The 26,941-nt window shown below is 42.3% G+C and overlaps 4 protein-coding genes across 9 annotated transcripts in view; 1 reads left to right on the top strand and 3 right to left on the bottom strand.

The window, feature by feature from the left end:
* The window catches only part of cpamd8 (C3 and PZP like alpha-2-macroglobulin domain containing 8), a 40,508-nt gene extending 38,299 nt beyond the window's left edge, over positions 1-2,209 (bottom strand). For both annotated transcript variants that reach the window (XM_080473923.1, XM_080473924.1), the window contains exons 1-2: positions 2,003-2,209; positions 3-154 (exon numbers count right to left, since the gene is read on the bottom strand). In XM_080473923.1, the coding sequence (XP_080330049.1) occupies positions 3-154; positions 2,003-2,085 (235 nt within the window). In that variant the 5' untranslated portion in view covers positions 2,086-2,209. The remainder of the gene's footprint in view (positions 1-2; positions 155-2,002) is intronic.
* Positions 2,210-6,069: 3,860 nt separating this feature from the next.
* sac3d1 (SAC3 domain containing 1) overlaps positions 6,070-26,941 on the bottom strand; it is a 56,628-nt gene continuing 35,756 nt past the window's right edge. Inside the window, exons 1-4 of one of the 4 annotated variants that reach the window (XM_080472662.1) lie at positions 9,438-9,507; positions 8,016-8,373; positions 7,240-7,522; positions 6,070-6,986 (exon numbers count right to left, since the gene is read on the bottom strand). In XM_080472662.1, the coding sequence (XP_080328788.1) occupies positions 6,520-6,986; positions 7,240-7,522; positions 8,016-8,373; positions 9,438-9,466 (1,137 nt within the window). In that variant the 5' untranslated portion in view covers positions 9,467-9,507 and the 3' untranslated portion in view covers positions 6,070-6,519. Of the gene's footprint in view, positions 6,987-7,239; positions 7,523-7,958; positions 8,374-9,408; positions 9,508-26,941 lie in introns of those variants that run through there. The other 3 variants (XM_080472663.1, XM_080472661.1, XM_080472664.1) reach the window with 3 other exon arrangements.
* Positions 10,692-14,356, bottom strand: haus8 (HAUS augmin like complex subunit 8). 2 transcript variants are annotated; one of them, XM_080473197.1, is made up of 10 exons: positions 14,192-14,356; positions 13,824-13,885; positions 13,288-13,343; positions 13,048-13,095; positions 12,817-12,886; positions 12,334-12,392; positions 11,988-12,146; positions 11,502-11,643; positions 11,113-11,254; positions 10,692-10,937 (listed from the first exon to the last, which is right to left on the bottom strand). In XM_080473197.1, the coding sequence occupies exons 1-10, from the start codon at positions 14,254-14,256 to the stop codon at positions 10,811-10,813; spliced, it is 930 nt and encodes a 309-aa protein (XP_080329323.1). In that variant the 5' UTR covers positions 14,257-14,356; the 3' UTR covers positions 10,692-10,810. The 2 variants fall into 2 exon arrangements, with proteins under 2 accessions (XP_080329323.1, XP_080329324.1); XM_080473198.1 differs by having other exon boundaries at positions 13,048-13,089; positions 14,192-14,315.
* foxe3 (forkhead box E3) lies at positions 20,962-22,212 on the top strand (the record flags this gene model as incomplete). The annotated part of the gene is made up of 1 exon (XM_080472625.1): positions 20,962-22,212. The coding sequence occupies one exon, from the start codon at positions 20,962-20,964 to the stop codon at positions 22,210-22,212; it is 1,251 nt and encodes a 416-aa protein (XP_080328751.1).

The following is a 26,941-nucleotide window of genomic DNA, read 5'->3' as shown; positions in this document are numbered from 1 at the left end:
ACCGAGCACTGAGCCGTGGCCGTGGGCAACTGTTTGTCCCTTCACTGACAGCTGCAACAGGACGCGTGTCTCTGCCTTCACATTGAAGATGGACACGCTTACAGTCTCTTCAACGCCTGCACGAAACACAGAGGGCGCAGCAACCAAGTAACCCCTGAGAAAAGAGCAACAGGGTATTGAAGTAAGAGATGGAAGAGGAGGCAGATGGAGAGAAGGACACAGGTGGTGGCAGGAAGCAAAAGAATTAAAACAGAAAAAAAAAAAACCTGTTAAAAGAGGAAGGAAAGAAACACTTGATACATTTGAATTGTGCTACGACTTTTCTTCGTTTTACTGACGTGAAATGTACACAACCAGTTGAATTATGTGTACGATTTTAATCCCTCTTTTCCTATGGCTTGCTAACCATGCACCCTAACAACTCCACCGTCACATTTGCTGATGACACCTTTATAGTAGGACTGATATCAAACAGCAAACAAACAACCAACACAGAGGGAAACTCTGGGTATAAACACAACAAGGATTAAATAATTGATACTAGACTTAGAGAGCGCTGACATTTCAGTAGAACCCTTTAGTGGAACTTATTTTTCAATTTTGCATCTTGAAATGAAATAAATGACTTGTTTGCTTGGCAAATGTTTGATTACAGGAGGTCATTTTAATCCTCACAACCATTTATAGAAATAAAAATAAAAAACTTGCAAAAGTTGAGGTAAAAAATGTTTCTTGATTTCAGAATGCAGAGTCTAAAGACCTGTCAGTTATCTCACTGAATTTATATTTGTTCTGTGTTTGTACCCTGTATTACCCAAAAGATGTTTTGATTTAAAAAAAAACAACAACACACAAATATACAAAAGTGTTTAACATCTTGGTTAGAATGGAATCAATTCACTCTCTTTCCAAATAGTTTTTTTTGGGGGGGGGATTTTTCATTCGATAAAAACTGAAAATCACACAAATTAAGAGTGAGCAAAGCCTTGAGCAAAAACCCAACTGCGTGCATGAAAGGTGGGTCAGGTGGTTGGCATTATGGCACCACAGCCTTAAGGCCAGAGTCAAATTCAGATCTGAAGAGAGCGAAAGTCATGAGAAAATCCCCTGGAAACCAAGGCTTCGGGAGGAGGAATATAATATGAGGAAATTGACTCTGTGTGTTTGATCTACAGTGAGTTTAACCAGCTCTTAGATGAGCCCGGATCAGCTGGTGGAGACCACACTTCTTTTTTTCTTTTTCTTTTTAGTCACATGGCTCAGTGTACTTATGTTCTCATTGTTTTTGCCCAAATTCTGTCCTCCGATACCTAAAAGCCGTTCAGTGCCAGAGAAGGATTTGTGTTCTCCTTAGTAGGTGAAGCTTTCAACAGTCACATGGTTTTATGTTCTCAGCTTTCTGTGGTGTGCTCAAGCTTCTGCCTCAGGTTTATGTGACATTAGGGGAAATGAGGGTTCTTTTTTTTTTTATGCATTCGGCCTACTTTTTCAAAACTTGTAATCAGTTGCCCCTTACATACATCTCACTATTTACTCTCAAGGTCAGAACTGACCTCAGAAGCAGCTGGTTGATGGCATGAATGGAACAGTGACAGGAGATTAAATTGGTACCGAGAAAGCTGGAAATATTTACAATTACAAGTGTCACTTTCACAGTAGTCTATATAGCCAACTCAGATTGGCTATCACCACTGCAACAACAGAGTAGTATCACCGTGTGACACAGTGTAAAGAGCCCGACAGAACAGAGATGACAAGGTACACAAATGTTATGAATTTACCTTCTCGTATACACACACGTACATGTGACACTCTTGACACTGCATTGCACAACAAGTGACACTTAGTTTAATGCTATAAACTCAGGACTGAAACTTAGAGGTCACTTCAAAATACAACAATAGGCTTTAACTTTGTGCTTCATACCGAGACGATTGTAAATACGTGTAGTAGCCCACAGCACTGCACCTCATACACAACACGCGCACCACATGATACTTACTGTCGTTCTTGCGCACAACTTCTGTTCATACATAAGAACAAAGTCCAGGAGAGACTTAAAGCTGTCAAAGACAACCGCAGCATTTTGGCTTCTGGATGCGGGGTTCCTCTTGATTTGGGTTCTCTCCTCTAAATGAGCTCGGCTTTGTCAAAATCTGGTGGTACTTTAGATGTAACAGTGCGTATCTGCAGCCCCCCCACCCTGAGTCTAGATATCCATTGGGGTAGTTTGGAGTGAGAGGTGTGCCGAGGTTTGTCCGGGACCAGAGATCAAACTTCTTGTAATCATCCCTTGTCGCCAAAAAGTCCAGCTCCGCGATAATCGTGTTTCCAATCTGTTTCAGAGCCCAGAGGACACGAACGGTTCTCTCCCATGTGCCTTCACCCACCCGGGTTCCGTTCTCTCATATTTCAGCATTACACTTTGTAGGTGTCCTCCCACTTCGGCGCGCAGAAAAGCTCCCTATAAAGTGAAGTTAGACGAGGGAAACTCGAGCTACTGCGGCGATCTCCCGGTCCGTCAGCTTGTCTTTCCTCTCCTGCAGCGGCCGCGGCGAGTCTGGAGGCGATCGGCGTCGGGCTCCATTCACTTTAACGCCTCCTCTCACTCCTGCGCCGCTGGGGCACGGCCAGTGGACGGAGGCAACGGCACACTACCTGCACGCTGCAGAGGCTCATAGTTCGGCCGACAAACCCAAGTGTCAACCGACTCAAAGCGACTCTGACCTGAAGTGAAACACAAAGGAGCTGCGGCGAAGAGGCAGTTTAGAAAGCGCATTGCAAAGAGTAGAGGTAGGACCAACTCCACTTCGGTTTTTGGAGTGCGTAAAAGCCCTGTACAGATTGCTGCTGCCCTCCAGTGGTAAATTGAGTCACACCTTTATTCTTTAAACTGAAAAAAAGACAAGACTAGTTTTGAAACGTCAGGCGGGTCAAACATGAGGCCCGCGGGTCTGTTCAGGCCACTGTGGGTCGTGGAAATACCGGGTCAAGTTTAGAAAAAAATTAACCAAAAAAATATAAACCTTAACTTTGATTTTTCTATAAATGTAAACTGCTGGTTTAAAGGAGAGCGGGTTCAAATTTTTTTTAGAAAATATTTTAACTTGTTCAGGTTTCATAAAATCGTATCTGAATAAACCATGACTTTAAAAAAAAGTGAATGAAAATGTCTTTGTTTACACATAAATTAAAACTGAGTTTATGTTATCCATCCATGCATCCATCGTCTATATCGCTTTATCCTGTTCAGGGTCATGGTGCACTCTAAGACATAAAAAAAAAAAGGCACAAGGGGAAACAGGATGTGATTCAGTGAAGGAGCTCATTTCTTTTGACTCAAATTTATTCCCGCTTTATTTCTTAAAGTACATTTGAGAACGCCATGTCCTTGTCAGTTCTCTGTTACTGAGTTTTTCCTGTATTATTAAAATGTTTGTTTGATCTGATGTGGTTTAGTGAAGAAGCTGACCTCTTTTCTTTTGAGTTTTGTTAACACGTGTGAAGTTAGCACCAAAAGCAAGGGGCTGTTACACAAATCAAGCATCCTTCATTTACACACACACAGCTTATATGAGGGGGAAATCCAAACGAGTGCTCTCACTGTCAGAGCAGATGATTTGTCAAATGTTAAATTGTAGTCCACCCACACCAGATTAAAATGATTCAGAATCATTTCAATGCAGATTTCCCTCAATCATCATTATCCCCGGTAATTATTTCCTGGTTAAAATGAATTACACCCCAACTCGCTTCTTAACAAGCAGGTTGGGGGCTGTTTCTGTGCATCAAACTAGTTTTCTTATGTCAATTTCAAGTTTGCGAATTGTACAAATAATGAGTTAATTAAGAAGCACAATCAAGAGTAATGGAAGTCACATTTAGAAGTAACGTTTTTCAAGGGCCTGATAGGGGTGTGCGTGTGCGTGTGTGTGTGGGTTGGGGTGTGTGGGTTGGGGTGTGTGGGTTGGGGTGTGGGGCTGTGTGGAGTGGGCGAATGAGGGGGGGTGCCCTGGCCACTGGCCTCCGGCTGGGCTCGCACTGGGCCCTGCGGGTCTCGGACTCTGCTGTCTGGCCGTTGGGTGGGGTGGGGGCTCCCTGCCCGGGTCCCCTTGCGGCGCCTTGTTTGGGGGGGTGTGGCCCCCCGGGTCCTAGGCCGGCCGCTCGGGGGGTGGGGTGGGGCAGCGCGGGGGGTCCAGCTGGGCCAAGGTCCTAGCGACGGGGGGACCCCCTCCCTCAGAACCCTCCCTGCCTTACCTCACCTTATATTACCCCACAATAGGGAACAGTGGGGCGGTGCCTAGGTGGGGGGTCCAGGCTACTTAATTGCGGTCTGGGTCCTCCCCCGACTTTGCACCACCCACAATTTTAACCACACTTAGTCATGCAGGGTCTTGAGGGGGTAAGCCGCTTTCGGGGTTCTGCCGCTTGTCAGCGGTAGAACGCCCGGGCCCCGCTACCCCCCAATTTTAAACCGCACCATAGACACACACATCGCATCCACCTTTTCAAAACACAAAAACACACCCTTACATACATCCAACACACATATAGGGCAGGGGAAGGGCGGGAGACGTGGCTCCCCCCAGCACCTCCCGCTGGGGTCCCGCCCCGGCCCGGGGTGAGTGCGGCCGGAGTGCGGGGGGCGCGCTCCCTCGGGCGTGGCGCTTGTGGGGGGGCTGGGGTGCGGTGCTCCTTCTCCACTTGCTGTTGGATTGGTGGAGGTTGGGATACCGCGGTGGCCGGGAGGGGGCCCGGCCGGCGGCCTGAGGGTGCGAGAGTCATCACTCCCCCCCCGTTCCGTGTGTGTGTGTGTGTGTGTGTGTGTGTGTGTGTGTGTGCGGGGTGGGTCATGGGTTGGGTTTCCCAATCAAGACCCGGGGGGAGGGGTTATGGGGCGGGTGGAATATGAGGCTCCTGGGGGTGTAGAGTTGACTGTTCTCCGACCGGGGCCTGCGCCGGACTTCGCTTTCCTGGGTCTGGGGGCGGGGCTGGTCCGGGGCGCGGCGGCTGGGGCCATCTCTGCCTTGCCGGGTTGGGGGGGGCGGTGGGTGGGCCTGTTCCCGGGGGTGCGGTGGGACTCGCCGCCGGGGTTGGGGGGGCTCTCGGCCCGCTCGGCCCGGGGGCCCTGCTCCGGCCTTTTCTCGGCTTGGCGGCTTGGGTCGGGGCCTGGGGCCCTGTGCCCTTTGTCCTTCTCTTGTGGGCCCCTCTTGCCTGGGGGGGATTCCTCTCTGCATTCTCCGTCGGGTGCTTTTTGGGCGGGGGCGGGGCTCTCTGGGGTGGTTCGCTGGGGTCTCCCCGGGCCTGGGGGGCTTCTGTCTGCCGGGGTGGCGGTGTCCGGGCGCGGTGGCCTCGGACCCCGGGGTGTCACCACGGGTCCCCCCACAACAGTTCCGGCCACACCCAGTGGACAAGCCACACACACTCACACACACATACACACACACACACACACTTTCACTCCTCACGAAAGGTGCTTCTGAAGTTGCTTGTTGTCTGTCATCATTTGCTCAAACTTTAAAAATCATGTTCCTCTTTTGTTGTTGCCTCTTTGTTATTTCATGTTCCTGCTTCACGTTACTGTCTAGATAGAGCTGCTCAGGCTGGTTCAATCTAATAACAGTTGGAAAGTATTTGGATGAGTGTGATTATTGCAAATAATATATGTAGCACAACAAGGACATTGTATGTTATCCCCTTCCCCCCTCCCCCCTCCCCCCTCACCCCTCCCCCCTCGACTTTCTTCTCTCTCTTCTCTTCTCTCTCTCTTTGTGCGTTCCCCCCCGGTCGTGTACGGCAGCCATGCCAACTTCTGACGGAGAAGGCAACAGGAGGAGACTCCAGGTCTCTCCCTGTTGCAAGACCAAAAACTGTTCTGACTCTGAAGGCTCTCAATCACATCATATTGTTGGCCCAAGCTGCCGAACAGGACAAGGGCGAAAAAAAAAAAAAAAAAAAAAAAAAAAAAAGAAGTAACGTTTTTTGACTTTTCAAAGGAACCGAAGTACCAAATTAACGGCATAAGAAATAACTAATAAACTGTAATAAAGAGAATCCCTGACTTGCGTCACACTTAAGTACTAAAAGGTATCATTTATTGAAATGTCGCACAACCAAACATATCTCCAGCATTTTCATTCACAAAATAACAAATACTACAAAACATTTAGACAGTGTCAACAATGAATAGGAACAACATATTTCTCTGTTAAATGTTTGTAACTTCATCCCAACAAGTTGGGTCCAGTATACTGTAACCTAAACAACCTGAATCGAGCACTGCCCATCCTTACCAAATTATTGAACAGAGTGAAGAAACACTACGACCCTCAGTAACTGAAGGACAAATGCAGAGAATCACACGCATGACTCAAGATAAAAAGGGTCCCTTCAACATATAAAGTTTTAAAGGAAACACGGTTCCCTGGAATATTTGTGAGAATAAAATCAGACCAAACAAAGAGATTCCTTTTGAATACTAAAACATTACTTATACCTGTATTTTACTTCCTAACGGCCTCAGGCACAGCCATGAATGATGTTCCCTAGTGTCAGATCTTTCTGTTTGTCGGACACAATACTGTGACACAGACTACAACACATTTGTCCTTGTTCTGGCTCAGAGAAAGCAGCTTTGGAAAAAACCACTTGGTCGTCCTGCTTCACGTCCACTCCAAACGTCCTGCAGAATTTAGCGGTAAGCGACGTGTCCAGGGTCAAGAGCTGGGCCAATCTGTCTAGAGGGAAGCGACAGTTGCGACTGCTATATCCGTGGCTGTAAATCAGCAAAAGATCTCTACAGCACGTCGAGAGGTGACGATGCAGGGCGCAAGCCTGCAGGAAGCTCAGCCTGTCAGCCAGCCGGAGCAAACGAACAGGATTCCTCTCGAGGAACGCTTGATTGATGGACAAAGCCAGTCTGATGGAGGGACTGCTGCGGAGCGGCTCTGGGAGTTCAATGATGTGCTGCGCGGCACGATAGGAACCTGGAGAACACAAAGACAGAGTAAGGAATTCTAATAGAAGGTAAAATCTTCTAAATGATTTCTTTGTATGGACACAAGCAGAAACTACACAGTTTGTGTTCAGATGACTCAATAGATAAAGACCAGACCTCCGCATCACCAACACATTAATGCAACAACAAACTGGAACAAATTAAACATTAGATTTTTTTTTTACAATAAATCATATTTTCTCAATACACCAAAGCTGCAATTATCAAACATGGTAACCAACCTAGATTGTACAGCAAACCAACAGACTGGAATTCCTCCTGGTTCGGATGTGGTCCTGTTTCTGTCGAGTAGCAATCCAAAAGCCAACTGAGGTTTTCTTGTAGGTGTGTATCGTTGATGAGGGGGTCGTAGAGCCGCAGAGGCTGGCCGCAGAGCCGAAAAGAGGCGTAGATGAGAAAACGCACCGTCGGCTCCAATATGGCCACACAGTCTTTACCGGACACCCGCTGGATGATCATGTCCTGCTTCACACCACGCAGCCGATCGAAGACAAAGCTGTACACCTAAAGACAAGAATACAGTCAATCTCTGCACAAACACTGAGCACAGATGAAGCCATAGAGGCAACAACTACCAGGTGTTCCACAACAAAAAAAGACCATAAAAGTTGAGGCATTTTCTCGTCAGTGTCAGCTGGAATCAAGTTTACTGATTAAGGATTTCTTTGCAAAAAGGATTAGAATTTGTAAATGCTTACAAGAACCAACTATTGACAGTAAAGGATGGAATCAAAAAAAAAAACTCTCCCCACAAGGAACAAAGGTGAAAGTCAATTTTGGATGGCAGTGATCTTTCAGGCCTTCATGGAGGACAACCGTAGGCATGTTTTAAATGTTTATTAGCAACATCTAAACACTTGGAATCAAATTTGACATGGGACATTATTTTGACAGAAGCTTAAGTTGTAAAACTCGACCAAATGTTTGAAAAATAACTTGCCTCAGTCCACGGATGCAGACTTGGGGAAGTTGCAATGTCATCAATAAGGTAACGGACCGTGTTCAGCAACACCGCAGGCGGCCGCAAGACGCTGGGGTTTGTCAAGTCTTTCCCAGCTGCCGGTCTGGAATACTCCTTGACGGCACGCATCAGGTCTCCCTTTGGCTTTCGATCTCTTTCTGTGGCCCGTAACACCTCAAAATGATGCAGGCGGCGCTTGGCCTCACGGTCCAGTAGCTCCTGCGCAGGGCACATGGTCTGGCAAGTCCCAACGGGCACCGACTCCTTTCCCAGGAGTCTCTGCTCCTCATCTTCAACCTCTTTCCTGTGTGCTTTCTCTTTCTCTCGGCATTGCTGTTTGTTCATTTGCAACCATTGTGTGTTTGATGAAGCGCCGCTCCTCTGCGAGTGAGAGCTTTTTGAGAGAAGAAACAAGCGGATTAGTTTTAATAATAAAGTGATTTAAGTTAAATCATGTAGAAAATCTGAAATTCTTGGCCACAATATGAGATCTTCTACAAAAGAAAACAATGTCCTTATCCAGTGAAATGGTGATTCAAACGTTTCATTCTTTAAAGTATGAAGAAGGTGTGTTGATTGAATTTTTTTTTTTGATAGAAACGTGACTTCTGTGTGTTTCCAGAATTTCACCGATTGTGATTACAGAATCAAAGCTCAAAATCAATACCGTTATATGTTCAAGAAACACACGTACACAAACATTTCATGGTATCAGTGTAGATCTGAGCTGATAGACGTTCAAGATTTCGTATGAGATGAGTCAAACAATGAAACTAGATTCCGAGGATGTAAAGACTTTGAGAAAAGGTGTCTGATTATTACTGGATGTTTCTTGTGATGATAATTCTACTTGTTTGTTGTAATACATGTAAAGCAAATGTAATATGCCGCAAACAATGAAAGCACAGATAATAACACTCTTGTTTGCAGGTTTTTCTTTTCATGCTCATTGTATTTTGACCTATTATAATGTGGAAAGTTCTACCTAAAATCTTGTATTACCGAGATGTTGACATGTACCCGGTTTTCAGAAATTTAGATAATCCAGGTTTGAGAAGCCACAATGAGCAACTCTGCACAGCAACCAGGATACGGTCGTGTGTGTAAACACAGCCAATGTCGTAAGAAACTCCAATATCACCGAGGTCATTGATCTGATCGGTGTTGGTTTCGGCTGTCTGGTCCGCGCTTATAGCAGCGAGTCGACGCCACTTGTCGCAGATGGAATAAAACATACCGGAACAAAACAATTAGTACTTTTTTACAACAAACTGCTTTCTACAGAGGAACCACAGCTAGCTCGCGAGCTAGCAAGCGGCAGACGAGACGTGTTTGTTTTCCTCCAGTAATGTTCACGCGTCACGGGACGAGCTGGCCACCCTCGGTAAAACACCACACTCCGACATAAATCAATGTTTTAATCATTTACCAGTCAAATAAACTCGATGATTAACTCACGTGCGACGAGGAGCTCTCCGGCGGTTCATTGACTGTAGTAAACTACGGCGAAAACAGCGCGTGACGCTTTGCAAGCATCCAATCAAACCTGCTCATGTTTCTGACGTCATACTTGCGACAAGAGTCACCAGTTTTTGCATATGGGTTTTTGAATGAGTTTTTGGCATCTGTCTTTACAACCCATCTGACTCTTGACAGCTCATTTATTCAGAAATTGAGCTATAATCTCAGGTTAAAGGTGTGAAGTGCAATTGGGATTCGCACCTCTCATTCGTTGTTGTCAATTTAACTGCTATTTAAAACAATATGGTACTGCACAAACACATTTATGGACTTTATGACAATCAAAAAGAGCTGAAATATATATAGGTCCGAAGGAAAATCTCATTAAAGGAGATGTTCTTCAAAAAAAAAAAAATGTATTGGGTTATTTTTATAAGATAAACTTGAGTATTAATGATACCCACACATCTTCCATCATATATATATAGTGTCAGTCATTGAAATAAGGTAAAAACAAGTCAATAATGTGTAATGTACTACATTGTCATTCATGCAAAAGATAATTTGCATACATATGTATTCATTTCACAATAAACAAAACCATACATGTGTATAAATATTAGTTTCACATCACAAAGAGGTTTCACAATAGACACGTTTCCCTTTGAAAGAAATTTTGGTCCACAGAAGCTTTGTATTGATGCGTAACTGCTCGATTCAGCTTTACCCCACATTTGTGGAGATCTCTGGTAGTATTCCTGTGCCCATGTACGTTACTTTTTTTCATGAATATATATGGTGGGAGTGTCAAGGCAACTTATTTCCAGTTTCGCTCTGCTCACACCGAGGTAGCAGTTACTCTTGGCTGTGCTAGTTCTATATAAAATGAACTCTCTTCTGCGGTTGTCTTTGATTTTGTACCAATGCACCCTTTGTCTGCCTGTTCTAATTTTTTGGCAATGCATGGCTGCCATCAATTAAAAAAACATTTTCCACTAAAGGTAAAAAGTAATTTTCAAAATCCGATTTTAATGTCACATTGTATTGGGAATAAAATATGGGTTCGGGATTCTAAGTCATTCCATTCTGATTTTAACTGAATTGGGACCATTTGTGTAAACACTTGCTGCGTGTATTTATTCATTGAGGCTTCAGTGAAACCGTTCTGAGCCTCCGTTTATAAACCCACTTCTATTCTAACGCCTTTTGAGTGTTTACATCACAATACAAATGATCACTTTTCAAACCGAGTGTGTTTCTGTTGTCTTTATTAAACATTTTCAAATAAACAGAACAGTATGAAATCATTTGAACAATTTATTATAATAGAAAGTGCATGAGCTACGTAATTCCACACTGTGGAGTAGGAGTCACTGCTTGGTGCAGAAAAGCTCACGGGTCCTTGGAACACCAAGTTGCTCTTCTTCTTTGGCCAGCTGGACATTCATTGAATGGCGGCAGGCCAGTGAGTACAAGTCCAGCAGCACTGAAAATGCACTGGAAAAGGGAAAAAAAATAAGGTCTGCAAACATCTCTATATAAGTTTAATATTCCAAATCAATACACAATTTTTGGGGGAGAAAACGACTATAAATCATTGTGAAATATTCAGGAAATGGGCCAAAAGAGAAATCAATATCAAAATGCTGCCTCCTCGATATATGCGGCCTACCTTGCAAGCTGCTGATTGACCTTCCTGGATGTCGTCTTTATCTGTTTGAGGCACTCCAGAGATGTATCAGTCTCCCTTTTATCCACCCCCTCGAACTCCACTAGCAAATCCTCACTCTTCTTGAGGAAATGTTCAGCTTCATCTGGAAAATGTAGATTAAAATAGATTATTGTGATCCTGCATCATCTCTTCTTCTAAGGTACATTAAACAATACACAAGTATCACAGACTAACAAATCAGATACATTTCTGTGCATTTATTTAACGTGGTCAAACCCACACAACAAAATGATGATATTAGTGAAATGCTAATAAAAAAAATAAAAAAAACATTCCAAATTACCAGACACTTTGTGTGACTTTAACAAAGTTATATAAATGGGACTAACCTAGAAATTCCATTTTGTTCCCGCCGATGTAGAATTTGTTGACGCATAGCTCGTGTTGGATGTTGACAAGGTCGGTTGCTAAAGAACTGTAGTAGTTTGTGAACTGATTGGCAACTTTTGCCACGGGAGTCAGAGTAGCAATCTGATGGGAGAGGGGGAAAGTATCAGGAGGCGAAACATCTTGTAGTCAGTGAGGTAGATAGGTTCCATGTGTTTATTTTCTAAATACACAGGAAAAATTTTAAACTTGCAAATTATCAGCTTTTATCATTACATGTGGAATAGAAAGTGCTACGTATGCTTTTTATTCTGCTATTTCAACATCCAAAAAAAGATACTGTGAATGTATGTAACATATTAGATATGAATATTCTGCACTTTTTTGTAGGATTAAAGGAACTTTTTGTTTGCTTAACCAAGTTCTATATTTAAATGGCTTAAACTAAAAAAGCGCATTTTTCAGGACAAAGTCAAAATATTCCACACCTGCAAATCCAGCGCCTGTTTCATTTCCCTTTCCTTCGCGGCAAGGTAGGCTTGGCGCTTCTTCTCGTGGAGCATTTTATAGAGGATGTCCAATTGCCTCTCGTTCAGCAGGACACGTTCCTCTGCCCTCGCCCTGAGATTTGCATTAATGCTCTCCAGCTAAATAAAACGAAAAGCTACAATCAAATCATTTGGGTAAATATAACAGGCAACAAAAGAAAAGATCCACTGATGAAATAATCACATTAACAAGTGGATTTCACTTACAAATGTATAAAGTAAATTGAGGTTTATACACTGGAGACAGTTTAAGTATAAAAGATATTTATATGTTGAACCAACTAACCTTCGCTGTGAGGTAAGTCAGTAGAATCGTATTCGTCTCCCATTTCATCTTCTCATCAGCTTTAGCCGTTTTATGCAACAGAGAAAGATAAATATATTATTCGTTGAATCTCAAACTTTCCGTTCGGAGCAAGAAAAAAAAAAGAAAAGAAAATACACTCCTGATTAAAATCTTAAGACCCGTTACAAAATTGCAAGAATTTGCATTTTGTGCTGTTGGAGTTTAAAAAGGTTTTAAGTCGAGCTTCAAAATACAAAAACAAGAAATGGGAGCAAGAGATAAACATTTAGATAGTTTTCTCTTATCCACACAGGGAGACTTTAATAAGACTCATCATCGTACTAAATAAAGACCACATACAACAGCAGTTTACACAATTGTAGTACATTACAATTAATTAATCAATTTAAGTCATGGGGTCAAAATGAAAAACAGTTTCTGACATATATGCACAGTCCAGGCTTGGCTTTAGAAAGTACTCACACACTGGGCAAGCTTTTTGAGTGCTGAAGCGCTCTCGTGCTGCGCCCACTTCTGGTATGACATCTGTTTCCTATGAAGAGTACTTATCAGTCAGTGAAGAACTATTCATAGAGAAAGACTAAGAGGAAAGCATTATGTGACATCAATTAACAAAAGATAATGGAATTAAAATACCAGAGCTGATATGCCTGCTACACAACATTTTCCCAAGATTTCATTTTGGTTCAATACCTTTCGAGTGACACCTGCCGATGGTAAAGATTGTCTCCGTGTCTGTTTCTTTGCAGGGATACAACAGAATACACAATACATTATCAGCTGATATATACGTTATAGAACATTTTCACCAATGTGAGCAGTTTAAATCCATTCAAGAATTCACAAAGCCATTAGAAGTATTCATTGTATATTGTATCAAGAAGAGAAAAACATGCTGCAAGAAAATAAGAAATAAAAGAGCATTCCCCTTACCCTAGCTTTGTTGTCAGCAGACTGAAGATTATGACACTGAATGTTTGTCCCAGTGGCTAAATAATGAAGACATAAGAAAGAAAAACAAGACAGACATTGGACAAGCTTGGTTAATTATTGCTGCTGCTCCCGTAAGGCAAACAAATAGTAGAGAATGTCAAAGTTAGTGTCTTTGTACATAAGCGAGTTTCCTGTGGCGTGACAAACCCATGAATACAATAACAGTTCACAGAAATTGGAAATAGTGTTGAAGGGAATTTATGAATATGGATTAGCACTAAACATAAGCCCTTAAAGGTTTCTTAGTATTTGCATAGAACACGTTTAGTTTAACATGTGTGGGAAAAGGGGAAGGAAGAAGTAATCCTTTTATCCCATCCATTCTATAATATTTAATAATCACATTACTTAATCATCCTGTGTGTGTGTGTGTGTGGGGGGGGGGGGGGGGGGGGGGGGGGGAGAGAGAGAGAGAGAGAGAGAGCGAGCGTCATCTAATATTTACAGGTTGCCAGTGAATCCAAGTGAATACTCACATTTAGCTGGGGTTGGAATCTTCTGAGCTGCAGTGTTGCTGGAGGTTTCTTTGGCACAGCCACTTGTGGACATGCGAGCAAAAACAATGTCTGGATTAATAACGGAAACGGTTTCTAGTGAGAGCATGGCTGACCATTATCAACGACAAAAACAAAAACACACCGAATGGCGGAAAAGTAATATAGATATCATCAAGTTAAATTGTTGTTGACAGGAATATGGAGCTGTGTTAATTGGTTGAAGGCGTCACGGCTGAGGGTGCACGATTTCCCTCTTTAACTTACTCCAGATATATACCAACTGGCCGACAACACTTAAGTTATTTTAAGAACAACATATACAAATGTAGAGAACTGCTCAAAAGTACCTGTTATCCTCGGTGGCGAATGAAAAACTTTGTCTTTGCGGTCTCTTTTTCTTTATCGACGCCATACCGCCTTGAATCAAATTGTACAACCGTCTGGAAAAACCGAGAGAAACTAGAAGCAGCGATTTGGTTCCGCATGTACGTCCGCCTTGTTGTCCTCTTCGGTGGTATGAAGGGTCCGTAACGTGACGCTACTGCCATCTTCTGGCGCTGACTGCGTATTAGCAGTCAGTGAACGGCAACTCGTATATCCATAGACATGGGTATATGATATACCGTATATCGGCCTTGGATTCTGACCATGGCAAATCATTTTCCAATAGTTTGATTGTCTTATTTGTTCATTACTTATTATTACACACAAAGCAGTTGACTGTAACAGTAGTGCCCAGTGTGGAAGAAACATCACAACTGAGCACATGAAATAGCACATTCGCTGTAAATAGGTGACGCAAGAGGCACACCACCAAAACTGATTGTAAAGAGGACTATATACAACAACTTAAAATTATATAGATTGTCTGAAAGTCTCAGTATGAAATAAACTGGAATCAATTAATACTGTACAGTACATAATGTAACTAATGTATTCAGAGCTACAACCATCAAGTGACGTTTCATACAGCAGATCAAGAAAAAGACTGTCTGCAACAACTATCTGGTGACATAACCCAGCTATGAAGAGTTATTAAAGTTATCAAAGAATTTACTGGTAAAGATTTGGATGAAAAGAATTGGATATTTAATCACTTTTGATTATTGTAGATATTTGTTCAAGGCCATTTTGATTGTAATTTTGTCCCATGTTTTCTGTGCCTGAAGCTTGAAAATTTAAGTCAAATGTCTTGTATACATGCATGTACTGGGTACTTCACCACTAAATCTAATACCATCTTTCAAGCCAGTGGTCAGCGCCCTAGACTATCATGGATTCTAATCTCCAGAAAGGTCAGATGATGATACTTATCAAGACTTGGGAAAATTTGCTCTTTACCGCTGCAGATTAGTTTTCCTTTGAAAAACACTAAGCCTGAGATGAACTAGCAACCAGCCAAATACGTTGCCTTGCGTGTCATCAAACGTTTGCTATCAGGATGAACATCAATAACTACAGTTAGTCTAGAAACCACTAGATGGGTGTAAAGTTCTGCATTTTCAATTCGAGCAAACGTGCAGGTCTTTTCAGATTAAAACTATGTCTACATTGCTTGCGTGACTATAGAGAATATGGACAGTATAAAACCATGTACATTGTTGGTAAATGTATTTCAGTTATGTAGCGCTTTTGAAGTGACTGAACAGTACTCAAAGCGCCTCGTGATGTTAGTCCATCACATTCACAAACTCACATACACACTCACACACCAATGGTGCGGGCTGCCATGCAAGGTGCTCAGTATAAGAGGATGGATGTGCCTGCATGTGTACACCTTCAGCCCATATGCGAGTGTCTAATGCAAGCTCGTTTTTATTTGTGGTTCACTGTTGGTTTGTGTGCACTGGTCTTTCCAAAGGATTATCCCACCTATCTAAGCTGGTCTCAGACAATGGGAAGGGCAACTGGAAGTAAGGGCGTGTGGTAATGAAGGGTAAATACAGGTTAGTATCTCCTATCCTAAGGTATATCCACAGACACAGATCACGGACGCAGAGCAAAAACTGAAACTGGTGGCTCATAGGTGGACACTCGAAACTTCAAATGAAACGACAATGAAAAATGTTTAAAACAGAAAGACTTACTTTCTAATACGTTATGTTTAGAGCACCTTTTTTTATTTTTTTTTAATTAAACTGGTTCATTCATGGACTTAGGCTATTACCAGAGAGAGAATTTATGTTATCAGTCATTGCGGGGGCTTGGTCATAACGTGGTTCTTAGCTCTTTCCTTCACTGTAATAAAGACCGCAGCCTGGCTGCTGAGTGTCTGCATGTTTGCGATCCATCTCTCACCACCAAGCAATGCCCAGACCAATGGGGGCTTTGAGATGAACAAATGCTCTTGACAGTGGTGACATAACACAAGTACAGACTACGTTTTTATTTCAGTTCAGTAAGTCTTGTGATTACATGACATGACATTCACGTTTCGTTTGGGATATGGAGTGAAATACAAAATCTAGCTTTAGCCCAAAGAGTTGAAGTACAAGAGTGAGAAGAGCATGCTGAAAGACAGCGTTAAAAGGAGACATGGGCCCGGTGAATGAGAGTCCTTGTCTGTGTCTGGAGCCCACCCTGCTTACCTTTCTCTCTGCTCCGAAACTCTGACGTCTGATGAAGGATTTACCTATGTCACTGTGACCTCACTGATACTCCGCTCTGCCACTCAGGGACAATTTAGGGTGATAAAAATTCGGGATGAAACAGGGTTGTTCTATGCTCTGAAAATGAAAAGAAAATTTGTCTCTGCATTTCGAGCACATGTGCGCACACATGGTTATAGACGCACACTCACGGTGAACACACACACACACACAACCCAGAAATGCACCTCATCCCTTTGCGGTAAGCTGTTACTCATCACCGAGTCTGCCAGTCTGGTCCACATAGCCTTCCAGGAATGCTGCAAATACACAGTGCCTCATACAGTTAAGCATACAAGTGTTATTTGCAGCATTTGGTCTCAAATCTGAACTGAACTGTATCATACGTTACAATATCTTACACTACTTGCTCCAACCCAATATAGCACTTGCTTTATACTTTACTTTGTGTGTGCATGTCTTCATTAAACACTATCAATAAGGTTGACAAAATGTATATGTTGGTTATTTAATGTATAGTTTTTGGGGGCTTTTTTAGATTTAGGTAATTTAGTTACCTAAAGCTCAGTTGAATAGATGTGAACATGATTTCCTCCGTCCTTACATCAGTGGTTTTTGCTGTGGAAAGACGGGGTCTCCTATAATATAAAGCAGGCAAGGATGGCTTTACTGTTTACTGAACGCGGTCCATTCCAGTCCCCAACCCATAAAAATATGAACGTATCATTGTATATGAAGATATATTGTGGAACAGGATGGAACAGTGGCTAGTACTCACAGCCTAAAGTCCTCGGTTCAAATACTGGTCGGGGACTTTGATGAGTTTGTATGTTCTCCCTATGTGTGTGTGGGTTTTGTCCAGGTACTCTGAGTTTCCTCCAATGGTTCAAAAACATGCATGTGAGCTTAATTGATTTGTTTTCCACCTAATGCACATGTCACATGCTGCTTAATTGTTCAACTATTGCACTTATCTTAACAGGATTTGACCTCACCGTGGTGTTCGCTGAATTTTGCTTCATCAATGGCTGCAGTGCTGGAGGCTGAAGGATTTCCTGGGTGTCTTTAGGACGGGGGATGGGGGTGGGGGTGGGGGGGTGAAGAAAGTTCAGAAACATGACTTTATCTCATGCCATAGGTCAGAGGTTCATGCTCTTCTGTGAAAGAACTACAGAATTATATGTGTTTTCTGTGGAACGAGTCTTTTTCTTAGGTTGCCACCTTAAATATAACACTTTGACCCAAATAAACGTATTGATTCAATGCATAGCAGTATTTCTATGCACTTGGTCATTACACCGTTTTTAACGTATCTATATGTTACACCCCCGTGTGAATAGTTTGCCAATGAGTTATGAGTACCATATCAGCAAGCATGACTGGTTCTGTGTGCGTGTGTGTGTGTGTGTGTGTGTGTGTGTGTGTGTGTGTGTGTGTGTGTGTGTGTGTGTGTGTGTGTGTGTGTGTGTGTGTGTGTGTGTGTGTGTGTGTGTGTGTGTGAGAACCATATGCCGTGCTTTAGCAGCGCAGTGTAGCGTGCAGTGCAGGAGTGAGCAGAGGCTGCCGGGCCAGTACAGCCCGAGTACCCTGGTAATCCCTGCGTTTTCAGGAGCCCTGGCCCGTACTTGATGAGCTTGGGCAAGAAAAAGGTTGCGCTCTCTCGTGTGTTTCTCTCTCACTCTTTCATTCCCCCCTTTTTTTTCTCATGCCCCCCTCTGCACCATTCCCTGGAGCCACTTTGCGAATGAATGGATTCCAAGTGTTTGCTCAGCAACTTCGTCTGTCTCTCTCGACCCTCTATGCTTCTCCAAATGTCATCAAAAAATGGGAAAGGCTTCCTTTCTCAGTCTATCACTTTTATTTTACACCGCTACAAAGTCTTGAGACACACAACTCGAGAAGAACTGGGAAAATACTGAAATCCAGATATAAAGAAAAAAAAAAACTTTCACCCCAGGAAACCCTGAAAACATTAATGCTGAATAAAGTGAATGTTGTAACTTTCACCTGAAAATAAGTCACCTTCAATGACGCAAGCAGATAAATAGATTGCATGAGATTTCAGCAAAGGTTTTGTTTTCTATACAACGACTACATTTACTGTAAATGATAAGAAATCTTTGCCCCTCTGCCTCAAATACCCGCTCCTCCTGTTCGCTGTAAGGATGCAGCATTCTGTTGTGCCGCCACTGCATTGCATTCAATTGGTGTCTTGTTTACCCGAATGCACATTCAGCTTTCATGACAAATTATATAAAGTTTTCATTTAGAGATGATATCAGAAAAAGGCAAACAGAGATTGATGCACACAAAAGTGACATTTTTACAGGTTGCAGTCACGACAAATGTCACAGTAAGCTTAATTTGTGATATTACAGATTATGCTCTACCAGGAAACAGGGAAGCCTGACAATTGTTGATATCTTAGATAAAGACTTACCTTGACTTGGAAATAAAATGAAGATGGGTGGATGAGTGATTATATTGCTTTAATATTAGGCTACGTCTTGATGCTCGGTGATTATTCAGATTATTACCTTATATAAAAGACGTAGGGCCATATGAATATGATTACAATGAAATATGAGACCGCACATTTAGTGTAGATTAAAAAAATATAAATCCTTGTGCACAGTTATGTATCTTACGGAGGAGTTTGGCAAGTGACCAAAGACACACATACCCAGACTGTCCATACTATGAAACCAAGGCATCAGTACGGCAAAGGTGCATTCTCTGAGTGGTAATGGGATGGAGTGGGATGGGATTAACAAGAGGCCGTAGGCCCCCAGGCAGAGGGCCTCGTTTCCTGGCCTGAGCCCCTGTTTGTCCTGCCTGACCTGGCAGCTCTGGGGGCAGATCCTGCTCGGATACATCAACGCTCCCACGCCTGTCTGAAGCTGTTAGCCACTGGCTGTGAGTAGCTAGCTTGGGCTTAGTATTGTCTGAGCTGTGGCTGGGTGGGAAGAGGTCCAGTCATCTGTTTGGGGCGGGAGGGGGGTGTTGGTGGACTATGTGTTGGTGGAGACAGGAGAAACAGGCCTCTAACAATGGATGGCGATGATCAAGACCCTGGGTTAGGATATCTATATTATGCTCTTGATGAAAGAAAAAGAAAATCATCATGCAAAGTTATTTGAAGATCATCGAAAACCTTCTTTCATTATCTATTTAGTCTTTTTTTTTTTTTAACAAATAGAGAGTGAACAAATGAATGAAAGTGAATCGGATTCTAAAAGATAATCTCAATATGTTTAATGGTGCTTTATTGAGGTTTTAGCAGATTTGTAATTTCCCAAACAATTCTTATGTTTTTTTTTTTATTAAATGTGGTGTTTCAAGATCAATTGCTCCAAAAACGAATTATGTCTGTACCGCATTTAGAAAAACAAATCGTATGGGGCCAATTCATCTGCATGTGTTGTCCGACTCAATAATTCTGGGTTTTCTTTTAAAAATGTTTCCCTCGTGCATCAGTTCTGCAAATGTCCAGACTTCAATATGCAGCTGACCCGCTGGGTCAGGTCACACACAGACGCATTCACCGTATGTCTGTCATTGTTGTTCAGCGTGATGGCAGTAGGTCACTGTGAATTTTACCTTTTGTAATTACCTCCGACTCGTTTGTTTTTCCTAAATATTCCATTTGAAGCACGATGCACCTTGGTGTTCAAAGGGTGTTGTCCGCTGTGTGCACAACGGTGTTTTTACTTCAGAATCCATAAGATAACACTTCTCCTCTCTAGTAAGGGAACTGTTTGATTATCACTCTCCAAAAATAAAAATCAAATCAGGGGATATTTACTTTTCAGCCCCAAAAGCTTTGATAACTCAATTGCTTGTTTTCAGTGGCTTGTTATTATTTTTCAATTGGTGGCTTGGCTGTTGGGTTTGGAGTATATGGAGGAGCTCTGTGAGTGTTGTTTCTGCCTTGGATATACACACAGCTTGCAGTGAAAGCGATGAAAGAACAGCAGAGATACAGAGACAGAGTAGGGATCACCAGGATATCTCTTGTGTTTCAAACATTACATCTCTCAATGTATTGAATCAGTGATAATGTCTGACTATGCTTTCGGTTGTTCGGGTAATGTACAATGCCTTCTCTCTCAGATTGGGTGATGGAAGTTAATCCTACATCGTTTTGGTAAAAAGATAGTATAACTATTGATATCATATTGATCCAGTCGTGACTACAGGCTACATTGTGCGTGGTTGGAGAAATACTGATAGATGTTGGGAGAGTGGGTGGCTCCACCGTCACAGGCGACCCTGTGTCGTCATTCCCACCCTGTCCTATAAAACTGTCAAAGCCTTTCTCTCACCTGGACAGACACGCACCAGCCCAAATGTCAACGCGTGCTTCTTCTTCTTCAATTTTTTTTACTCATATAAAAAAGTAAGAGGTAAAATACGTATTTACTAATTTTACACGGGTTTCTGTTTCCCGGGAAATTCCTTACCGTTACAAGAGGAGTGAGAGATTGCTTTTTTTTTTCTTTTTTTTTATGAATCTAGCAAGTTATTCTTACTTCTCTGGCATGTGCAACATGACCGCAGAGCACTCGCCTGCCGAGGCGAGTCCTGGGGTCATGTCTCCAAACCTGAGCCTGGACTCTCCTCTGCCTCCGCCGCCTCTGGTGCTGCAGGCTCGGTCGAAGGACAACGTCTTGATCAAGTCGGAGCCCCGGGGGAGCAGCCCCGGCACGGAGGATGGAGCCGCGCTGGTCCAGACAGAGGACCACCTGCCCACCGGGAGTCGCAGGAGGAAGAGGCCGGTCCAGAGGGGGAAACCTCCCTACAGCTACATTGCCCTGATCGCCATGGCCATCGCCAACTCCCCGGAGAGGAAGCTCACCCTGGGGGGGATTTATAAGTTCATCATGGAGCGCTTTCCTTTCTACAGAGAGAACTCCAAGAAATGGCAGAACTCAATCCGCCACAACCTGACCCTCAACGACTGCTTCGTGAAGATCCCCAGAGAGCCCGGGAGACCCGGCAAAGGTAACTACTGGACATTAGACCCCGCAGCCGAGGACATGTTTGACAATGGGAGCTTTTTGAGAAGGCGGAAGCGATTCAAACGCACAGATGTGAGCACATATCCCGGGTACATGCAGAGCTCCAGCGCGTTCACCCCAACACCAATGGGACGGCCGTCGTACCCCAACACCCTGTACGCCGGCATCGGGTCCGGCTATGGCTCACAGCTGGCGACCGCGTCCCCCCATCCGGCCATGCTGCACCATTACCAAACCTCCACCGGAGTCGGCCAGGGACAGCCGCGCATGTTCAGCATCGACAACATCATCAGTCAGCAGTCGGTGGTCCAGGGCGGACCGGGAGGAGACCTCGGCTCGCAGGCTCTGGGGCTGGGCGGGGGAGACCTGGCATCCATGTCCAGCTGCTCGGTGGCGGTCACTGACCCGTCGACCTGCTTCCAGACCCAGACTGTGAACCCCTCGGCGAACATGCTGAGCAGAAACGCCGGCAGCCTCTCATCCAACCTGACTGCAGGGTACCCCTACTCTTCTCCCGGCTCCCCTCCGAACCTCGCCACCATGAGCCAGTCCGGGTTCTCCCCGGGGAGCTCTCAGGTGTACTGCTCGGGCAATCGGCTCTCCCTGCCCGCTCTGCGCCCCAGCTCCTGCGCGGAGCACACGGAGCAGCTGCTGGGCCTTTCCAGCCCCATGAACTCCTACAACAACACCTACATGAGACAAGCCAACTTTGCTTCAGGACTAGAGCGTTACATGTGAGCAGTTGTTGGCTGACATGAACAAACAACAACAACAACAACAACAGAACCTAAACCCAAAGTAATTGTCGGATGAAAGACTTGTACATCACAGCAATGTGCCATCAATGAAAATAACTATTGCCGGAGAAAATAGTCAGGATGCTGTTACCAATACCTGTCAAGTTGAGTTCATGCAGTCATTTTAGCAATTTATTAGTTGTCAAGTTCAGAAAAGACGTGTTACAATATGACCGAGCCTCTTTATAAAGCATTCCTACTTATCAGGTACAGAGCCATTTTGATAGGTTTGACACATGGAGTTACTAAATGTGTTTTATACTGTTCCACAGTGGTTCATATAACCTATGTGTTTGTTTTTTTTTTAGAATGTGCTTACATGTTTTTATATCTTTCAACTTTTATTTGTTTATGTGAATATAAAAAAGTTTATAAATGTAAATAGAATTGTCGATTATAATAAAATAATTTCTACAGTGTAACGAAAGCAGTCTGAATCGAGTTTTTATGAAAGCGGCCGGTGCATCAGCTGAGCTTATTATATTCCTCCAGATCTGAAATTGAATGCACTGATTAGTAGACGATTAATGACGTCACCATCTCACATATACTCTAATTTCTTTATGAAACATGGTAATTTAGACATCAACAGTGTTCCTAGATTGCAGGGGTTTTAAGGAACGACGTTACTTTGTTACTTCACGCACAGCCTATTTAAATAGATTATTTTATGTGTATCCAGGCATTAGTTGAGTAATTACATTTTACCGACTTTTTATTTTTACAAGAACACAAATAGGCCTGTATCTTTACTTTCTACTCGTTACGTCCTCAAAACCAGTTCGTTGCCTGTTTCAACCTCTACAATGATGATTGAACTTCCTCCTTCAAAATAATAAAATATATTTATTTAAAGTGGATCCAATTTCCCTATTGAGATTACTTTACCTGTTGCACTCTACGGTTTCACGTTGAATTATATTTTAAAGTTTTGACCTCTTAATTGCATTTATCACACTATGCATTATTGGGAACTCTCGGTTCTAAAATAAAATATCTTTACTCAGAACTGAAGACGACAAAGTGGCAAACATAGTTTTATAACGTGCATTTTTGCATGCATTGATTCAGATCCACCACGGCGCACATCATCACGATAAAACATTCTACGTTTTTTTTTTTTTAAATTGAAGTGCGTTTCAGAATCAGTACTTTTTCCACTCTTTTCCGCACATATTTCGCTTTCACTCCTTTTAGTAAATTTGTCGTCATCTTTACACTAGCAGTGCTACTTGTGGATGATGTTATTTTCCTACAAAAAGTATATTTTGTTTGGTGTTTGTACAGGGAAATTTGTTTTGAGACAATTTCAACAATCAGGTCGATGAGAATTACAATTTAACAAGAGTTTTTCTATCCTCAAAACCTACATTATAGTGGAACATTAGAGCACTGATTTAATTTTAATGACAAAGTTTGAAGACTGTTTTATCAACTGAATATCAATAAAGAGTTAGAAAGATTTTAAGCATTGAAAATAAGATTGCTTTTATCAAACCTATTGACTTAAATCATAACAAATCTAAAGGGGCTCAAGAGGCCATGTCACAAACGGTTAAAGAACAGCAATAAAGCTCTTCCCTTCAAAACTTGGGAAACTAAAGCTCTTCGTTTCAATTAACGTTCAATAGGATGCATTCTTGTTTAAAACAATTCACTTTGCAGGTAACGAGACAAGTAATTTTTTTAATTACATGAACTACCTAATTATCTTGACAATTAACAAAATGTTATTAAGCATAAAAAAGCATGGCAATCAATCAAGCAAACACATTTATAATTATTTAAAATAAAACACAGTTAGACATAAAGAAATTATACAAATCAGACAACATGCAGATAATAGACATGGTTGCAAAATTAAAAATACACAAGCAAAGGCCTATCATTTTATGATCATAGGCCTGTGGTCACCAGAGAGGGTCAAAGCAATCATGCAAAGGGTCTCAGCAGCTCATGCAGTTGACAAAGGAAAAGTAATTAGGCTATTTGGTTTGACATATTTAGTGATGCAGCTGGTCGTCATGCACGCTGTGCCCTTAACAAAATTTAATCCAGTGAAACATAAAATCAGCTTGTTCAGCATGAACGAATGGCTTAAGGGACTAATAACTAGTCCTTCATTGCCGGAGTTGCATTAATTGATCCTTACGCGCTCTGCCACTAGATGGCAGCAGTAAGGCACGCTGTTCAGCCAACAGGAGGCCATTATATTAGCGTTATCTTGGTGGCAAGGTTTTTATTGCTATTTGTTTTGCTATACGTTTATTCTGTAATTGTGTGTGTGTGTGTGTGTGTGTGTGTGTGTGTGTGTGTGTGTGTGTGTGTGTGTGTGTGTGTGTGTGTGGGAGAGAGAGAGAGAGGGAGAGAAAGAGGGAGAGCGAGAGCGAGAGCGAGAGAGAGAGAGAGCGAGAAGACATTGTGAAATGGACTTTCCTGCATTTTCATTTTTGTTTGCCACTGGGACAATAACAAAAATCACCGTTTTTTGGCGGCTTAACGAAATTAAAATGCCACCACACATGTTTGTTATGCCCATACTTAATCTGTATGAAAAGTTCAATGTAATTTACCTTTATCAACGTTTTGAGAAAACACCCAGTGAAAACATCCTGGTACTCACTTGCATCAGAAGTGAAAACTACTTGGAGATCAAGTTGTGTCTTGTAGGAAACGCTGGGATCACACAGATGTGTATTTCTGCAGTAAATTAACAGTGAAAACTGCCTCCATCAGACAGCTGGAGAACAGATCCCTCCATTTCAAGTCGACTTCCTCAGTTTGTGGCTCAGCAGAAAGTGGCTCAGCAGAAAGTGCTCTGTTATCCACTTCAGTGTCAGTGTTGGTGACTGTGAAAGATTTGTAAGGGTTGGGTTTTAAGCGCTTCGATTTAATGCTCCAGTGGTACCAATAGGGGGCGCCTTAACACCATAAACTGCCGCCACGGAACTCCATGTCCATTTAGAAAAATTATTTCTATTATTAATTACTGACAGTGGAGGAATCTCTGATGTCTTATGTGAGGAAGTTATTAAAAAGTCAAATATTTAAGGCACAGGTATTGCCATTACCTTTTTTGGATGCCTGGCGACCACTTCGAAAGATTTAAAAAAAAAACTTGTAAATGAAAACAGCTAATTTAAAAGACTGGTGATTATTCCTTTGTTAAAACATGGTATTTTATATTGTAATTTATTAGGAGAACTATAATTGTGTTCCGTGTAGTTTTCGTCGTGGTTCTCACATATAGCACAATTAATCAAATTCAACAAAGTTGTGCATTACATGTGTGGCATTGGCGCAGGATACATTACAACAATTACTTTAACTAAATAACCAATAAGGTATGAGTCCTGCATGGAGAAAGTACTGCGTCGGCTATCTGGAGCAGCTGTCACACAAGTGCCCGTGTGTCTATTTCAGAGGTTTTAAAAGGCTCGTGACAGGCAGGTCAGGGAGCAGGGTACGAGGATCAGTCGAGACGTTTTTCGAGGTGTTGCATGTTAAGAGTTGAACTTGGTTTTTTATTTATTTATGGATTTTATCTATGAATTTTAAAAAACAAACTGCATCACAATTTGAACAAGCAAAAACAGGAGCAAATTAAAACCTAGCAATTACTGCTGAAACGACAACAATGTTTTAAAAAGAAAGTGAATCAAAAACTCTCATCATCTGAATGTCTGGGTGTTATTTGACCTGCATGATTAATGGATTGCTGCTGTGAACTCATTAAAACAACTCGGTGTTTGTGCAGCTTATTGAACTGGGATGCCCGCCCGCTCTAAATAAGCCCGCACACATGACAGACACATATTCATCTACTGGCCTTTCACTCCTGACGAAGACGAATTGGAGCAGGTTGCAGCCGCCTATACCCTCGTGAATGCAGAAAATGCAGACGTACAATGTTAGGACTTGTTCACAAAGAAATCAAACCCCACGAGAAGTTATGGAGGACAAATGGTTGGAGAAGAAACGATCCATTAGGTTCAATACAATCCGTTCATACAGAGTCGAAACAGAAAAAAGCCCCGTTTGTAATTCACTAAGTACTTTGGCTCTCATAGAAAAAGAAAATTATTCGATTAGAAGTTCTGAAATCTAAACCAAAATTAAGTTTTAAATAGAAAAAAAATTATTATCATATGCACTGGATTTTTTAATTGTTAATATTGGTAATTATTATTATTATTATTATTATTATTATTATTGTTATTATACCTTCAACGCCGAATATCGGTACTAAATGTATTTACGTTGCTCTTTCAATAATTATATGATAGGCTTGAGTCTGTGCAGTCGCTTTTCTTCAAATATAAATGCGTTTTCCTTTCTATTCTTGTATTTTACAGGCTGTTTCATGGTCAGTCACCTTCAGAGCTATACATCTTGCACCTTGGTCACCTCTCAAACCCAAGAAAAATCTGCAATAGTCAAATATTCCTGATCACAAATTGAGCACCCTTTATTGAGAATGTGATGAGTGAATTCTGGCAAAGCGTTATTTGAATGCACGTTTTTCGCATTTTACTTATTCATTTTTTAGTTTTCTATAAAAAAAAGGCAGTTAAAATTAACTATAAATAAGAACGTAACCCAAATCAAAGATCTGACTTGATTTTAAGTATATTAAGTCTTCAAAAGATAAACCCAACTATCACCCACCA

The sequence above is a fragment of the Lipophrys pholis genome (assembly GCF_963383615.2).
Source record: "Lipophrys pholis genome assembly, chromosome: 10".
Classification (NCBI taxonomy): Eukaryota; Metazoa; Chordata; class Actinopteri; order Blenniiformes; family Blenniidae; genus Lipophrys; species Lipophrys pholis.
This window is presented reverse-complemented; position numbering and strand designations above follow the sequence as displayed.